At 45.0% G+C, this 18,560-nt stretch overlaps 1 protein-coding gene across 3 annotated transcripts in view; it reads left to right on the top strand.

Moving 5' to 3' along the window:
- The window catches only part of PRKCA (protein kinase C alpha), a 400,385-nt gene that overhangs the window by 260,342 nt on the left and 121,483 nt on the right, over positions 1-18,560 (top strand). For all 3 annotated transcript variants that reach the window (XM_047081548.1, XM_047081550.1, XM_047081549.1), the window contains 2 exons: positions 10,534-10,645; positions 14,069-14,197. In XM_047081548.1, the coding sequence (XP_046937504.1) occupies positions 10,534-10,645; positions 14,069-14,197 (241 nt within the window). The remainder of the gene's footprint in view (positions 1-10,533; positions 10,646-14,068; positions 14,198-18,560) is intronic.

Genomic DNA, 18,560 nt, shown 5'->3' on the forward strand with positions numbered 1-18,560 from the left:
GTACAGAGCCCAGTGCGGGGCTCGAACCCACAAACCCGTGAGATCATGACCTGAGCTGAGATCAAGAGTCGAACACTTAACCACCCAGGTGCCCTGGAGCTTTTCTTATCACGACTGTAAATGTGATAAAATTTCATGTGATTGTATGCACACACTCAATGAGTGCACATAAAAACTGGTGAAATCTGTACAATCTTGTGCCCATATCTGTATTTCTGGATTTTGATCATCTACTCTGGCTTTGTAAGCTATTATCACAGGCAGCGGGCGTGGGGGGAGACTGGTTGAGGAATACACAGGAACTCTCTGCACTATTTTTACCACTTGTGAGTTTAAGCTATTTCAAAATAAAAACTTAAAACAGGAAAAAAATATTACTGTTTTTAAATAGCATTAACAGATTTCACTGTTCAATTCTACCTCTTGGTTTTCTTTACCTGGTAATGGTATATTCCAGACAATGCTTGAGCCTTCATCCCTTGGTCCTAGAATGAGCAGACAGGTGCTTCTACTCTGTAGCCCTGACTTATAACATGAGAGGGAAGTAAGTGTATCTTGTGATAAGCCACTGAGATGGGGGTGTTCTTTGCTGCTAAGCTAACATAACCTCTAAAAGGTAGATGGTCTCTGATAACCCCCAACTTAAAACTATCTTCAGTTGACCTTAAAACCTACAAGCTTTCAAAATTTGAAGTTCTTAATCCATTCTTTTGTCCTTCCTCAAATATTATAAAATGGCAGTAGGGTGTGAGCTTTCTCTGTGTCTTTGTGGATTATATTACTACTCAAAATGTTTTCTGTCCCTTCACAGAGAGGATTATATACGCTTGCCCTGCTGATTCCCAGCTTGGCCGTGTGTCTTGCTTTGGCTGATGAAATGTGAGCGGAAATGATGGCACCATTTCCAAGTCAGAGATTTAAGAGCCGTTGAGTGGTTCTGACATTGTCCTTTGCCATGAGACTGGCAATATCCCAGATGAGGGCTGCTCTCTCAGCTTGGGTCCCAGGAGAAAGAACAAAAAAATAAATGTTTACTGTGTTGAGCCACTGAAAATTAGGAGTGATTTGCTAATAAAACGTAACTCTGCTTCTCCCAAGTGAGACTTGACCTGAGCCACACCTGAAGTCTTTACCACCATATACATGTTGCCTGGCACATAGTTAAGTGTCCAGTAAATGATTTTGGGGGTGAAATGAAGAGGAGATCCCATACTTTTAAATGAATAACATTAGGCTTTGTGACTTGGATATTTGCACATTTTAAACATTTTAATAGCAGAATTTCATACTAAACCGTCAAAGATTCTTTTGTAATTTGAAAGCTGTAAGTGACAGGACATCAATATATGTCAAGTTTTTGTCCTAAGATGATGGAAGCATATAAGTTTGATTACAGGCAGGGAGATGGTGGTTATATTATAGCTTTTAATTAAGATTTCCTTCTCGGGGCACCTGGGAGGCTCAGACGGTTAAGCATCTGACTTCGGCTCAGGTCATGATCTCACGGCTTGTGAGTTCGAGCCCCGCATCGGGCTCTGTGCTGACAGCTCAGAGCCTGGAGCCTCTTCAGATTCTGTCTGTCTGTCTGTGTCTCTGTCTCTGTCTCTCTCTGCCCCTCCCCCACTCACACTCTGTCTGTCTCTCAAAAATAAATAAACATTAAAAAAAAAAAAGATTTCCTTCTCATTGATGGCTACTGGTTCCAAATATCTGCAGAGTGAGCTCATATAGGCACCTTCTCAGCAGATTGCTGGAAAAGCTATAGACACCGTTCGTTTATCACCAGGTCGAGCAGTTGTGCCCCAGTTCCTTTGACACGTGCAGGCTCTCCCTCTAATGGCATCTCATGATCCATTTGAAATATAACCATATATATTCAGCTGGGATTCAAGGTAATTTGGATTACAGAGGCAATGTGTGAATTCATTCTTTTTAACTTAAATCTTTTCAGATAGGTGTAGTCTCCTCTCCCTGTCATTTCTAAATCTATTCTGTCACTACACTTTCCCAGAGGCGCATATATATATATATATATATATGTATATATATATATATATATATATATATATATATATAGCTGTATTATTGTTCTATATCTGGGGGGGTTGTCTTTCACTCTGTTTTTCTACCTGAGTGTCATTTTTTTATGTTCCATTCTGCGGTTGTACTCTTTTCATTAGACAGTATATCTTAGAGACCTGTCCATGTTATGGTTACAGAAAGACCTAGCTCATTTGATTTAACTGCTACGTAGTATTCCGTAGTATAAATATGTTTTGGTTTATTTAGCCATTGTCTTGCTGGTAGAGATTTATGTAGAATTTTTTTTAAGAGTTGGCTGCTTTGTATTTAATGGTTACAGCATCTTGTACAACTGGGCAAAGGACCCATAAGAATTCCTCTACTAGCAGAACCCAGTTGGACAAGTTAGTTCACCTGTAAAGATGTGTGTTATTCATCAGAATAAAATAGGGCTACGTTAAGATAAAAAGTGAACTGTCGACAGAAATGCAAGTTCCTTGGTTCTTCCTTACGACAGGCACCATTCAAGCAAGCCCGTGTAATCCGAGGCCTGAGGCATGCCGTGCACCCAAATATCCAGTGGACCAGGCCGATTCTGCAGCCTGAGAAGGGATTTGGGAGCCTTGCTCAGTACATGGTGTCCAGTGTAATAATTATGGTGATATTCAAGTTACATAAAGTCACCCTGATCGTATGATCTGGTTTTGGTTATATTCTCATGGTAACAACAACAACAACAACAACAACAACAACAACAACAACTTAAATAGGAATTTTGAATGTTATTAAAAAAATTTCCCAAGAAATTTAAGATCACAGAAATGACGCCAGATTCACCCTTGGAGCAGTGTTCTTGGTGTTGCTTGTATAGTCAGCATGTGGGTGACATTTAGACCCAGGCTTGGCTTACAGTATGATTCATGAGAACACATCAGATGGTGAACATGGGGAATTTTCCTTGGTATTTAGAAGGAGCAGCTTGCAGGAGGCACACTGCTTGGGGCGCTTAAGGAAGCCACCCCACAGGCTTCTCTCAGTTAAAAACAGTCTTTTCAAGAGACTCTTAAAGTCTGAACTCTGGCCCTCAGTGACAGCCATTTTGGTGCTCTGTGAGAAACCTGTGGGGCATTTCAGAGACCTTCAAATACTGCTGGAAAATCCAAGGCAGGCTGACCTCCGGCCAAAAGGCTGCCATTATTTTACTCGGCAAATTAAAAGGGCATTTGAAATGATGGCTGTTCAACTGTAAACATCAAAAAGCATCATTGATTGCCTGCCAATGGGTGTATAGGGAGCTTTAGCCCCTCTGGAGGTTTCACATTACACATTGGAGGACTCCAGCCTTGAAGGCCACCGCTTAAAGCGTACCTTGAGGGGTGCCTGGGTGGCTTAGTTGGTTAAGCATCCAACTCCTGGTTTCAGCTCTGGTCATGATCTCATGTTCGTGGGTTCCAACTCTGCATTGGGCTCTGCCCTGACAATGCAGAGCCTGCTTGGGATTCCCCTCCAGCCCCCTCCCCCCGCCCCCAAGACCTCCCCTGCTCGCTCACTCGCTCTCTCAAGTAAACATTAAAAAAAAAAAAAACAACTTCCCTTGAGCACACCTTCTAGATGGTTATAGCCAACACAACAAGAAGGCATCCAGGACACTTAAGGCCTCATCAGTATCAAAATTTTGTGCAGCATAGACCCATGGGTTTATTTTCAGCCCATTGCATAATGGTGGTGGTGATTTTGACAAAAGACTGACAAGTCCTGGTAGAAATGTGGAACAATGTCTCCAAGGAAAGCTAATTAAGTTTTAAGTTGCTGTATTATAAAAACTAAGATGTGAGAAACAGACCACAGATGCTTTCAGTAGAACTTGAAATTTTCATTTGTTACTTTTTTCTAAGAGGTCTAGATTTAGATTTGTGGGTTAGACTTCATTTGTGCCTATGAAAATTGGTTTAGTCAGAAACTTCTTTTTTCTCCCTCTAACTGCGTCTACAACAGAAACAGAGCTGAATGGCTCCCCCTTTCATTATAACATAATGTCAGGCTTCTGACATGTGACAGTAGGTTTCATACTCCACTTAATGAGAGGCTGCCAGTGTCTAGAGAAGTGAAAAGTAAGATTATATGTATTGCATTAAGTGGGGGAAATTTTACTAACTTTGTAATAGTGAAGGCCTGGAGTATACCCGCCATTTGTGTGTCTGTTGGGGGCAGGGGGGTGTCTAAGTAAGGTCAGATTCAACCATAAGTAATATGTAGGATACCTTTATCTCCAATCCTCAGGTGCATAGTGGTAAAAATAAGCTTTTGTGAAGACCTTAGTACACATTCACTGAAGGCTCAGCATGCGTGAGACAAATGGTTTTAAAGGAAAATAAGACAGGTGACTGTATCCAGGTGGCTTTGCAGTCCTAGAGGCCTCTGTTTCTTTTCCCTTTTTGCTGGGGTCTCCAGGGAGCTTGGGTATAATACTAAAAATTCTTGCCCTGGTTCTGATCCAGCTGCAAATTCAACATTGAGCTTGAGGGCTTCTCGGACTTCATCCTGTCCTCTGCATGTATGTCTGGGATGTGCTTGTGTGTGTGATACAATGAGGAAAAAAACGAAAGAGGAGGTAAAGTAATAACCCCATAAGCAGCAGAATGTGTAAGTGGCATATTAAAGACTGAAATCACACGTTCTGGAAGGCCAGTAGAAAGAGGAAAATTCCCGGAAGGAGGAAGCAGCTTAGTGATTTGCCATTTTTGGTGTTTGGGCCTGAGATGGTTAGGTTAGGCCAGGAGGGAGCAGCGAAAACAACACGAGACAAGCCTGGGTTACATGCACCCCCAGAAGCCCACAACTTACGTTTCAAGGCCCACGACCCCCCCCTGCTGCCACCGTCACTTGGGGGGGCCCCCGTTATCCTCCACCCTGAAATCCTTTTGCTTTGAAAAGCTGGTCAGAAAGGTTTGGAAATAGCACATGGTTTCTTTGCTTTGAGAAAAGCATTCTGATTCTGGTTTTCCAATAAATCTTTCAACTCCCCCTCCCACCACCCTGTCACGAGACCCGGTGGGTTATGTATTTGGTGGATAGCAATATACGCTCCTTTGCTGGTGGTCTACTTGAATTCGTGGTATTTACCCAGCAAATAGTACTGTATTCCCCATTCAGTACATGGTGTATTTGGTTCATAAGCTGTACAATAAAAATACACATATTGGAGGGGCACCTGGGTGGCTCAGTCGGTTAAGCATCTGACTTTGGCTCAGGTCATGATCTCTTGGTTTGTGAATTTGAGCCCTGTGTCAGGCTCCGTGCTGACAGCTCAGAGCCTGGAGCCTGCTTCAGATTCTGTGTCTCCCTCTCTCTCCGCCCCTCCCCCACTCATGCTCGCTCGCTCTCTCTCTCTCTCTCAAAAATAAACATTAAAAAAAATACATGCATGGGAATTATGCATGTAAGATCTGGTGAAACCCTGAAGTCTATAGTTAATGCCACTTAGCAGCGTCCCAAGCCTGGTTTTCCTAACATATTGTGGTTATATACGATGTTATCACTGGGGAAAGCTGGGCGAAGCGTATATGGGAACAACCTGTACTATTTTTACAGACTGCTGTGAGTCTTAAATGGTGTCAAAATAAAAATTAATAGTTTTTCTTTCTAAAAACAAGACCGAATCAAAGAGATCGTCCAACCTAGTTAACTTTTATTTTAGCGGTGGCCTCCCTTCCCCTACCCTCAGCAGCCCGGGGGCGTCTCCTGACACCTGTAGGGCCGCATGAAATACCAACTCCAAAGTGCTGACCCAATCCCTTCAGATTCCCGATGAGGAAATCAGAGCCCAAAGAAGTCAGGCACACCACTAGCTAGCAGCCATGGATAGGAACAGAAAGAACCTGAGAGCTTTTTAGGACAGCTGTTCTCTGTAAATCATCGTAAGTCATGGCTCTTTAGCTAACAGTGTGGTTTCTTTTGTCAGAGGAGGTGAGATTAATTCAACTGGAAATGAGTGTCCGTGCTCCTGCATTCCATTTCCGTGGAGGGAGAGATGAACTGTCCTTACGGGCAAAGCAGTACACAGTGGGGTTGGGTTGGCGGGTGGTTTCACGGTTTACCACCCGGCGCGGGTCACTTGCCTGGGAAGGCCGGTCTGGGGCAGAGGACAGGAACCCAGGACCCCAGAGGAAGTCGCCTGCCTTCTTGCCAGCTTGGCTTCCGTCCCAGCCACCTGTGAGCCCCAAAGTTGATCAGCTTTCCTCTTGCTCTCTTCCCATTCTGGCCCACGTCCACTATTACTGGAAAACCTTGGGCATCTTGGAGTTTCCTTCTAAGGATAGTATAACTGTAATAATCTTGTATTTGTCTAGGGATTTTCAGGTTGCAAAGCCCTCACTCATGTTCCCTAAGATAAGCCCCACCCCCAGACTACGACATAGGCAGACTGGCTTTATTTCTGCTTTATAAGTGCGTGACATGGCTTGTCCAAGGTTGGAATTTGTATCAGACCTCCAGTCAGAACACAGGTCTCCAGAATCCTGGTAAATGCCCTTTTTGCAGGAGAGGTCTTGGTCATTGTAAAGCACTTGCACGCACTTGATGATCAACGAACAGGTTGACAGTTATTACTGTCGTTACCGTAGACCCGATCTTTGGCCACTCATGATTTTGGAGTGTGAGGACTTGCAAGACTTGGTCATCCTCCACTCTTCTACAGAAGGTGGAAGTGATGGTTTCCTCTCTTCCTACACCTCCAAACGGTTAGAGCCTAAAGATGCCATTTGGGGACCAGATGAGTAGGACTTAGATTTTCCTGAAAAGTGAAGCAAGTTGGGGCGCCTGGGTGGCGCAGTCGGTTAAGCGTCCGACTTCAGCCAGGTCACGATCTCGCGGTCCGTGAGTTCGAGCCCCGCGTCGGGCTCTGGGCTGATGGCTCGGAGCCTGGAGCCTGTTTCCGATTCTGTGTCTCCCTCTCTCTCTGCCCCTCCCCCGTTCATGCTCTGTCTCTCTCTGTCCCAAAAATAAATAAACGTTGAAAAAAAAAAAATTTAAAAAAAGTGAAGCAAGTTGCCTGTGTACCACATCAACAGAGATCTGAGTGACAACCGACTGGCAGGACAGCCGCCCTGGAGCTGCCTGACACACCCAGGCTCCAGAGGGCTGTGCGTGAGCTGCCGTGCCTTATTTAGTGCCTGCTGTTGATGCCTTCTGCAGGGAGAACTGCCTGATTCCTTTCCTCTAGCACCCTGTTTGCCCTCCACGTGGTGGGACGTAACCTTTACTGTCAACATGAGAACTTTTAATTGATCCTGACATTGTTCTGTGCCCTTGACGTTCTGCCTAACATCTGGGAGATTGGAGAAATGGTGGGATGCTCTAACGGAGGAAGGCTAAGCCCATACTTGAGACCATATTCACAGCTACTACTTGTTAAGGAAAATAATCTCCCAAGGATGGCATTGATCTTTCACACCCTAAGAGACATATAGAAAGTAAACTAATGACCTACCTCAATATTGCTAATCATCTGCACACACCTGTACCTAGCACCTATTAGGCACTTACTAGATCTTTACGAAATGACCTTCTAAAGGCCCTCAGTCTTTATGTGCCTGCCAACATTAGGATCACCTGAAGGATTTGTTGAACCATGAACCTTGAGGCCTCACATAGAGAGTTTCTGATTCATTCAGTATGGAGAAGGGCTTAATTTCTGACAAGTTCCAGGTGATGCCGGTGCCTTGTAGAGACCATATTTTGAAAACCATGATCTGAAGCAGAGGCAGGCAAAGTTTTTTGTTGTGTTGTGTTGTGTTTTGTTTTGTTTTGTTTTTTGTTTTGTTTTGTTTTGTTTTGTAAGGGCCAGATAGCTAATATTTTAGGCTTTGTAGCCATGTTTTAGGCTTTGTGGGCTCTGTCACAACTACTTAACTCGGCCATGGTAGCCACAGAAAATATATAAATGAGTGAGCATGGCTGTGTTCTAATAAAACTTTATTTACAAAACAGGTAGTAGGCTCATTTTAAAAAATGTGTTGAAAATATAAAACTTTGTTTGAAAATATGTTAAGATCCTGGATGGATTTTTTCAAAGCTCTTGGATGGGAATCAGTGTTAAAGATGCAAACGTTGGTCAGATCCTATCTGAGCCCTTCCCTGGCCACGTGACTTTGAAGGTCACTAATGCCTCTGCAGACTGAAGATAATAATATGGTGAAAAATGAGATGTTAACATGTATCGAGTCTGGTGCTTGCATGTTTAGTGTAATATTCTTTATAAGATTCTGCATGATTGAAATATTCTAGAATTTTTTTTTTTTAATTTTTTTTTCAACGTTTTTATTTATTTTTGGGACAGACAGAGACAGAGCATGAACGGGGGAGGGGCAGAGAGAGAGGGAGACACAGAATCGGAAACAGGCTCCAGGCTCCGAGCCATCAGCCCAGAGCCTGACGCGGGGCTCGAACTCACAGACTGTGAGATCGTGACCTGGCTGAAGTCGGATGCTTAACCGACTGCGCCACCCAGGCGCCCCGAAATATTCTAGAATTTTAAGTTTTATGACTTTAAAAAGTAATTATGGTTGACGCTTGAACAACATAGATTTGAACTGCATGAATCCACATATACATGGATTTTGTATTACTTTCTCTTCTGTTTTTAACATTTATTTTCCTCTAGTTTCATTACAAGACTACAGTATATATGACCTATAGCGTACAAAATATGTGTTAATCGACTATTTTATGTTCCTGGTAAGGCTTCCAGTCAACTGTAGGCTATTAGTAGTTAAGTTTGGGAGGAGTCAAAGTTATACATGGATTTTCAACTGCAGGGGAGTGGGTGTCGATCCCCCAACTCCCTCCTCCCCCCCGCCTTGTTCAAGGGTCGGCTGTGTAATTCATTGGCATATGTGGCCTAGATTTTAGACTCTAAAGTCAACCAAAAGATAAGTCATCTTATAGAATCAAAATCACCTTTGGAATTCCCTCAAGTCACCACCAGCATCTAGGCTTTTAGAAAGTCAAAAGCCAAGAGTATCTTTCTTTCGTGTATACACAGCACTAGACTAACGGGATAAGTCAAGCTTACCTTGCCTGCAGTGGAGCTGTTGACCTCATGCCCATCCCCAAAACCTTGTTCCTCTTTTGTCTTCTCTTAGTTCAGTCAATGGCAGCTCTGTAGTTACAGCTGAATGGGCCACCAAAAATGATTCAGGAGGAGGAATTTAACAAGGAAGTGCCCTGATAAACAGACTTGAGTATGAATTTTTTTTTTTTTAATGTTTGTTTATTTTTGAGAGAGAGCAGGGGAGGGGCAGAGAGAGAGGGAGACACAGAATCCACAGCACTGTCAGCACAGAGCCTGATGCGGGGCTTAAACTCACAAACCGTGAGATCATGATCTGAGCCGAAGTCAGATGCTCAACCGACTGAGCCACCCAGGTGCCCCTGAAATTTTTTTTTTAATATTTCAAGTAGGACATGAAAGTCTTTCTGCTCAACCCTCTATGTTTGCATATTAGTATTGGAGGTCCAAGAAGCAGAGGGGCTAATCTACCTAGATAGACCCACCCAAGCGTTTAACAAGACTGACTTGTCTTCGTGACAGCTCTGTAAGATAGGTACTGTTAATTTCCCAGTTTGCAGTTGTGGAGGAAATGATATTTGTCCGAGGTCCCGCTTCTCGGAGGTAGTCACCCTGGAACTGAACCCAAGCCATCTGACTGCAGGGTCCATGCTCTTTACTTACTCTGCTAGGCTGTATATAACGTTTAGTTCCTTATCTGCGATCTGTCTATAGATTGAGGAACAGAAAGGCTATTTGAGAGAAAGCTGTTTTGTACCTTCAGTAATTTGTATGTTATGCTAGGGAAAGTAATGAGATGGCAGCAGGGGGCCATGGGGAGTATACTTTCAGTGCATTTCCAATTTTCACCTGATTACCTTGGAGCTTCCCTGTGCAAATGCATATAATGTTACAGGAAATAGTGCAGAAGCAGGAAGATGTCTCTGTTGGTTTGGGTGCATATCTGGTCTTAATATCGTACTTCTAGAAAACTCGCCCAAAAGGAGATCACCCATACTCCATTAAGCAGATCCAGGATCACTCCGTTCAGCTTCACAAATACACCCTGATTTCGTATCTGCCTTATGCTGCAGCCTGTGCTAGGTGCGAGAGACCCAGCAATAAATACCATGGCATCTATAACACTGTGCTTGCCCTCCAGCACTATTACGATTCTAGGTCCTGAGGTGGTAACATTGGTGAAAACCCTGGTGTGTGGAAATTACACCCCATAAAGAAAGGAAACATGGGTATTTCTTATATGGCTCAAAGTGGGCAGCTCATAAAAACTCAATGTGGCAAAGTCACCACCAGCCGTGCAATTATCCCAGAGAATGGTGCGCAGTCTGGTTCTATTGAACCTCGACGTGGGGAGGGGAAGAGGCAGGGCCTGAACTTGGCTTAGTCCAAAAATGTGTTTCTTTCGTGACTGGACTGAACAATGCGCTTCTTCTCCCCACCAGGACCCCAGGAGCAAGCACAAGTTTAAAATCCACACTTATGGAAGCCCCACCTTCTGTGATCACTGTGGGTCATTGCTGTATGGACTTATCCATCAAGGGATGAAATGTGACAGTAAGTAAGTTTTCTTTTCCACTAGATCAGGTGAGGCTCTGCCGTGTACCTGCAGGGTTTGCAGAGCACTTTGGGTTTAGTAACTTTTCAACACGAACTCATCAATAAAAAGACCCTATTCGGGGGCACCTCGGTGGCTCAGTGGGTTAAGTGTCCGACTTCAGCTCAGGTCATGATCTCACCATTCATGAGTTCGAGCCGCGTGTCGGGCTCTGTGCTGACAGCTGGGAGCCTGGAGCCTGCTTTGGATTCTGTGTCTTCCTCCCTCTCTGCCTCTCCCTGGCTCATGCTCGCTCGCTCTCTCTCTCAAAAATAAACATTTAAAAAGATATTTTGAATAAATAAAAAGAACCCGTTCAAATACATACCACACCAGAAAAGCATAGGATCGCTCCACTGTCAGTGTACTGATTTATTAAACTACTTACTTGCCTGATTGTGAACCCCCCCTCACACACACACACAAAGAACACCCGATTTATAAATGAAGTTAGTACTGTCACAGTTTTTTGTGGTGGAAATCTTCCATCACTGTAAAATGCAGGCTACTCAAACCCCAAAGCAAATGCCATGTGTTGAAGGTAGACTCCCCCACCTCCAGATTCCACATTTGGTTAGGCTTCACGATAAGCTAAGCAACCCTAGTCATTATCTTCCTGTGTCTCTAATTAGTGGGTGGACTGTGGAAAAATCCAGTAGGCTCTCCTCAAAACTGAAACTACAATGAAAATAAAAACCAGACATCTTAAGTTTGCTCACCCTGCACGTTCATGGACAGATCAAGTTTCTGTCAGTCCAGTTAGAGATGCAATCACGAAGACCATGGACAAGGCATCAGCCCCCCTGCATTCTCCTTTTTTGTCCTGCATGTATTGTCATCAAGCACCAGGTAGAAGGAAAGCAACTATGGAAACTCTTTGTTTTGATCGTTCTTATGAGATTCTCCAGGCCGTTTATCTGTTTCAATAATGGTTTCTACTTTTAGGACACAAAAAGGTAATTACCGAACCTGTTTTTCTGGTAGACAGGAGAGTGTTGGGGAAACATCAATATATTGCCATTCATTAAATGTTGCTATTATGGCCAAAAGCTTTGTGTGTCCTGCATGGAACGAAGGCGGTGTATATACAAATCAAGGTTAAATGAACATTATAGAACAGATGGATGGTTTCTCAGCACATGGGGGTTCTTTACCTTAGAGAGCTGTCAGATTTAATAGCCCAAACAAAACCTTTGTGATGATCCAGACCAGTGGTTTTCTGTGTTTTGAGAAACCCTGGGATTCCAAAGACATGGTTTTTCAGGGATTCTGCGAATGTGAATTCTAAGTGCATTTGTAAATACACTCCTAAGTATTTTAAAACTTGGGACAAGAGTGAACGCTTCATTCAGTGTGTTACACACGCAAGCTTGACAAGTTGGAGATGATGGTGGAGACCGTGTTCTGCCAGCTTTACTCACGGGGCTGAGCGTGCAGCCAAGTTTCTGCTGCCGAATCCACTTAACCGAAGAGCCAACCAGGTTGTATGTTCAACGACATTTACCATCTCTATATATGCTTCTGTTCTGAGTCTGGATTTGGGGCTGCGGGACAACTTTAACAAAGCACAGAAGTAAGTGCCCTGTCAGGGCTGAACCGAGACCGCTGGTTTCACGGTTCTGTTTGGATCAGGGGGCTCTATAGGTTATCCGCGAATGTCTGTATACCGAATAAATGGTATAAATTTGAATTTGTTAACTAGGCTTATGCTAATGAAGGAACACTCATCCGGTTTATATGTTGGGATTCTGCTTAAGATTTTGTTGGAAAAATGGGTCCTGCTACTAAAAAATTTTGAAAGCCGCTGAACTGGGCCAGTGCTTTTGTTTGGTTTTGTTGTGTGGTCAGCTCTTTTCCTTGGAGTCGTATGGCTTCTGGGGCCTGTGCTCCTTCCTCAAGGGAAGCCAAGAAGCTCACGGGTGCCAGGACCCCAACACCTCCCTTAACTTCCACAGAGAAGGTATCTCTTTCTGTGCTTCGCACGTCGTAGGGTTACAATACTGTGTGCAATTCTGCTTGGTAGGGGAACGACCTTAGCAACCACTGTCCAGAGCAGCCACTTGGTTTGCAGAGTAGGAAATGGGATCAGAGAGAGCACTTGAGTTTTCCAAGATCTCAAAGCTGCTAATGGGGGAGTCAAGACAGGGATACAACCCAGGGCACTTTTGCGTCCCTGTTGTGCCTGTCCTTTGCAGAGAGGCTGGCCTTTATTTCTTCCAAGTTACAATTCTGCCCAAGCACTTACAGACCGGATGTGGTTAACACAAGTCCGATGGATAGCACACCTTTTCAGGAGCGTTTATGTTGGCTGCCTCAAGGTGCTTGATTCTGAATGGTTAGCTTCAGAAATAGAAACCTAAACAGAATTCACGTTTGTGAATCGGCTAATTGGCCTTTCCTCATTTGTGACCATTATCCTCCTTTCCGCCTTGAATTATAGCAAATCTATGTTATTTGCGATGCTTTTTGCAATTTACCTCACCATGTTAAACACTCAAAATGAAACGAACACGAAGGCTCCACCTTGAATGCTACGGAAGAGCCTCGTAGCATCCCATTGGGGGCGTGTGACGAGTCCAGTGGCCATCGCTCCTCTTGGCAGCCTGAAGGGACAAGGACAATAGAGCTGGAACACCTACACAGGCACTCATGTTTGCGTTCAGCACACAGGATTCTCTCCAGAGTTTCTTTGGTTCACGGCACTAAGACTGATCTTTTTATTCCTCCCTATCTCACCCACGTAATGTCAGCTGGTAAGGAATGGCTCAGCATGCCAGGCGTGTATTTGTTTTACTTAGAATAATATTTAAATATTTGAAGACAGGTTTAAAATCTCAAATACAAGTTCTTTAAAAAAAAAAAAAATGCAACGTACTGAAGCCTTCTCAGAGATACAGAGTTAACTAAGGCAAGAAATTTTCCGAACTTCCTTGTACTCGCCCCACGGACTCATATTCTTGCTGAGTGGTCAGCTCAGAAAGGCATAAGAAATTATTTGGCAAAGAATATCCTCTGTTTAAAATGTGCATATAATTTGCCTCTGCGTGCATGAAATACTAAGTAGTCTGTGCTTTGTATGCATTTACCTGTGTGCATTCTGTACAGTGTTAAATATTTGAAGCATCCACAGACGAGCAGGCAGGGGTATTTTGCTTCAGTTAAGACTGGACAAATATGGCACGGGTATTTTAAGGATATTGTCACACGGAGCCTGTGTGGTAAGGGACATCTGCTAACAGTTCTTGGTGTCACCAAAAACATTATAGCAAAGTATCGAGTTAGAGGGTAGCTCATTTTCACTTGTGCTCATACAGCAAAACACTGAGGAGGTGATGGTTTGAGCCCATATGTCCAGCCTTACCCTTTGCTTTCTTGATTCACAGCCTGTGATATGAACGTGCACAAGCAGTGTGTGATCAATGTCCCCAGCCTCTGTGGGATGGACCACACAGAGAAGAGGGGCCGGATCTACCTGAAGGCTGAGGTCACCGATGAAAAGCTCCATGTCACAGGTAAGGCATGCTTGTGGAGGTGTGAGGCATGCGCAGCTTCTCCGAGGGCATTGGGGTCAAGGTCAAGAGGGTCCGTCACCGCCTCAGAGCTGGTCAGACTCCGAGCCACCGATTTCCCATGAACACGCCTCCCCAGAGACCACACTGTGTGCCGACTTCCCAGCTGCTCCAGCGCCTTAGAGTCAGAACTGCCGTGGAGACGGAGGTGCTCTGACGGCACGGCCCGTGTACCGTCCCCCAGTGACAGGGGGACAGGGAAGCCAATTAAACAAAATGCCGTCGGTGGGAGTGCACCAGGGTGGGGGGAGATGGGTGGATGATCCAGATGTGTAATGGCCTCGGGCTGTGGTGACCCAATCAGCCCACCCTCATGAGGACACCAACAGGAAACAGCCATCACGTTATCGAGTTACGCTTCCTCTGCATCAGGTGCTAAGAACTTCACCATAGATCATTGATTTAGTCCTCTCAACCACCCGCACAGTGGCCTCATTTCCCAGAAGAGGAAACCGAGGCAGAGAGAGATGAGAAATTGGGAATGTCACAGAGCAGGTGAGGAGCCAGGGTGGAACTGTGCCATTTCGACTCCAGACCCCCTGCTTCTCCTTGTGGCACCAAGGGTGCCGCCTGTAAACAGTGCAGTCGGGGGACCAGGATTCCCCGCCCACGGCCCCGAACATTCCCTCCCCGGGGCTGTGTCTGTGTGGGCTGTGCCAAAGCATGGCCTTTCCTTTGGTTTCCCACCAGACCCACTCTGGGTATCTCCACACGCTGAAGCAAGTCGTCCTAGAGACTTGTTGGCCCGGGACTCATCATGTGTCCTCAGACACTTGGCCGATCTTTTCTGTGGTCCACTCCATGTCGATTTATGGTTTTACGGTCCATCGTCAGCCTTTTGCCTTGTTTCTGTGTCCTTGGGGTTCCCTCATGTGCTACCATACCCTCTCTTTTCTCTCCCAGGGGTGTTCGTTTTCATTTGAATAGCGAAGGTATTACGTTTCCATTTGTATTTAGGAAGTTTAAGCTATCAAACAAATGGAAAGACCGTATTGTTATTTATTTGTAAATAACGGAAGGTACTGTAGAAGAAGGACTGGCAGGGTCCCTTGAAGGGGGTGGGGGGTGGGGAGAGGAGGAGTTCCAGAGGAAGCTCACTGCTGAGAACATCCTCACGTATTTCTTAGTTTGAAAAATAATCCACCTCTCTACCCAGTGCTGCCCCCTCAGGTAAGACTTTAGAGAAAAATCAAAAGATGTTGAGGTGCTGCTAAGAAAGGGTCAACACACTTCGCCACTGGGGTCACCTTGTGAAAGAAACCAAACGTCGCTAAGGGTCAAGACCGATTTATGAATCACATCCTTGTCATGGGCACACAGTCTCTTTTGACCTTTTGGTTTTAGGGACGTTCCTTCGTTTTCTCAGACCATCGCTTTGCACCCTCGCCTCTGGGGCCGCGGCTCTCACCTCCGTTTCCCTTTGATTGGACTGGCGCTGCTGGTGGGGTCCGCTCTGCCCTCTGGGCTGGCGGCCAGCGCCCCTCTGGCCTTGAGGGCACCAGTGCTGTCTGCCCGGAGGAAGTGAGGCTCCTTGGGGGCCATGAGAATGTCCCCCGGTGACAGGGGGACAGGGGCCATGCCTTGGGGGCCATGACAATGTCGGTACCGTCACACCTTTACCCTTGCTCTCTTTTCTGCTGAGGCTCTTGCCTCGTCGAAGTCATGTGCTGGGAGCAGGGAGTGTGCAGTTTGGGAGAAAATGACCATAAAGCAGTGCGTGGTAAGGGATTCAGAAGCATAATGCAGACTGCCTATTGGCTAAACATTTCAGTGTTTTTCCTTCGCTTTATAAAGCTGCTGCTGTTGGCAATATAATAGACCTCGCAGGTGAACAGTCGGAGCCTAATTGTGAGGTGCACAGCCCACTGTGAGACCGGGATGCCGGGCAGGGTTTTTAAGTGTTCAGCTCTCATTCATCCTGTTTCCGAATACAGCAAAGCACCCTGCACGCTGCACCTGCCCCATGCCTTCTCCTGGCATAAAAGAGGCAACCGTGTGGTGCCGCCCGGGTTTTCCACAGTCTACTCCGAGCCTTGAGAGGCTTGCACGTGTAAAACTGCACCGAGGGGCACAGATGCCTGGCTAGTGTGGCACGTGGTACAGAAGAGAAAGGTCAGGTCCCATCCTGCAGGGTCAGCAAGGAGTGTGGTCCTAGGGCTCCCACACTAACTGCCCCACCATTGCCTACAGTTGAACCTGATTCACAACCGTGAGATCATCTTAGGAGACAACACCCTTCATCGAGTTACACTTTTCACGCAGGAAAGCCGACGAGCGTAGCTTACAGCAACAAGCTAAGTCAAGTCTCTTGAGAATTGGTCTAAAATGTTTTGCCTAGATCTAGCTGTAGGAATGTGAATCCACCAATGGCTTCATAATAATGGCAACAGCAGCTAACGTGAGTGGTGCCCACAAAGGAGGTACTTCTTTTTTTTTTTTTTTTAATTTGAGAGAGAGAAAGTGGTAGAGAGGGGCAGAGGGAAAGAGAGAGAGAGAGAGAGAGAGAGAGAGAGAATGAATCTCAAGCAGGCTCCACACTCAGCACAGAGCCCAAAGCAGAGCTCAATCCTCTGACCCTGGGATCATGACCTGAGCTAAAGTCAGGAGTCAGACGCTCAACCTGCTGAGCCCATCAATGCCAAAGGGCCATTTTCTAAGCACCTGCCATAGTTAAATTGTACAAACCTGTGTGGAAGTTTACTTTGTTACCCTTACTTTATAGATGAAGGTACAAAAAAATTAAGTGACTCATGCCAAGTCAAGTAGGTGGTAAATTTAGTAGTTAAGTGTTCAATCGCTAGAAGTAGAGAGATTTCAACGATAGTGTCAGTAAGAATTGGAACCTCGTCTTAATTCTGGCTGCTATAATAAATACTATAGACTAGGTGGCTTAAACAACAAACATTTCTTTAGCACGGCTCTGGAAGCCGGGAAGTCCAAGATCAAGGTTCTTGGTGAGGGTTCTTATTTTGGTTTGTAGATGATTGTCTAGCTATGTCATCACTTGGGAGCGGAAAGAGAGAGGAAGTAAGCTCTTTGGTGTGTCTTCTTATAAGAGCACCAATCCCATCGTGAGGTCTCTGCTGTCATGACTTCTTTATTTCCCCAAGGCCCCATATTCAAGCAGTTAGGGGTTCCCATCACCTTAGGGGTTAAGGATTCAACATATGAATTCTGGGGGGACACATAATTCATAGCAAATCTATTTTTTTTAAATATGGTTATCATTTATGGCAAGGAAACCTAATCCTAAGTAAGAAAAGCCCCAAACTCAAGGAACTAAGTAATAATCATTTGCCCAAAACTTTTAATTTGGAGTAATTTGAGATTTTCAGAATCAGAGTTAACCTTAATGTAATGAGAACACAAAAAAAAAATAAGTAGAGCTTACCGTCCAAATGCAAAGAAAATAAAAATTCCAGAAGTAGTACAGGGTTCCCTTCACCCAGTCCCCTTCTGCCATATTAACGTTCTTCTGTGACCATAGTTGAAGCATCAAAGTAGACACGTTTTTATTTTTATTATTTTTTGGATATTTATTTTTGAGAGAGCATGAGCAGGGGAGGAACAGAGAGAGAGGGAGACACAGAATCTGAAGCAGGCTTCAGGCTCCACACTGTCAGCACAGTGCCCGACGCGGGGCCCGAACCCACGAACCGTGAGATCATGACCCGAGCTGCAGTCAGAGGCTTAACTGACTGAGCCACCCAGACACCCCAGTAGACATGTTTTCAAATAATACCTGATAAACTTCTAGAAAACAGGTGCCTGTGTAGCTGTAGTTAGTCACTAGAAATTGCTTTAAAAAGAGCCAAAGAGAAGACTTCTGATGTCTCTTATTCCCGTGGGAAAAGACTACAAGAACTATAGCATGAAGCCCCTTTGGAGCAGAACCTACTGGTGATCCTCCCCCCCCCCCCAGCCCCCGCTGCATTACCTGCCCAACCTCCTAACCTAGTTTCAGGCACAAGTTTGTCTTAACGCATTTTAAATAACAGTAGCTACCATTTATTGAGCATGTACTCTATACTCAGTGTTTATAAGACTGGACCTTTCTTTGTGCTGAGTGCTTTCTCTTCCTTGTTCCAGTGACCCCTCAAACAGTGCCACAAATTGCTATGATTATCCTTGCTTTCGAGTCGTGCGAGTGAGCCGAGAGAAGGGAAGAAATCGTAACAAAATGGAAAGTGATAGCGGTAGAGCTCCAGTCCAAGTCCGACGCCCCGGGGGGCTTTCAGCCCCGAGGCTGCGAACCTCCCAATTCTCTTCCTATTAAAGGGGCTCCTTTTGAATAAATAGCAAGCCC

Source organism: Lynx rufus, unplaced genomic scaffold (genome assembly GCF_022079265.1).
Source record: "Lynx rufus isolate CCGP_SWC_20201006 ecotype Redwood Valley unplaced genomic scaffold, mLynRuf1.p SCAF_18, whole genome shotgun sequence".
In the NCBI taxonomy this organism is placed as follows: Eukaryota; Metazoa; Chordata; class Mammalia; order Carnivora; family Felidae; genus Lynx; species Lynx rufus.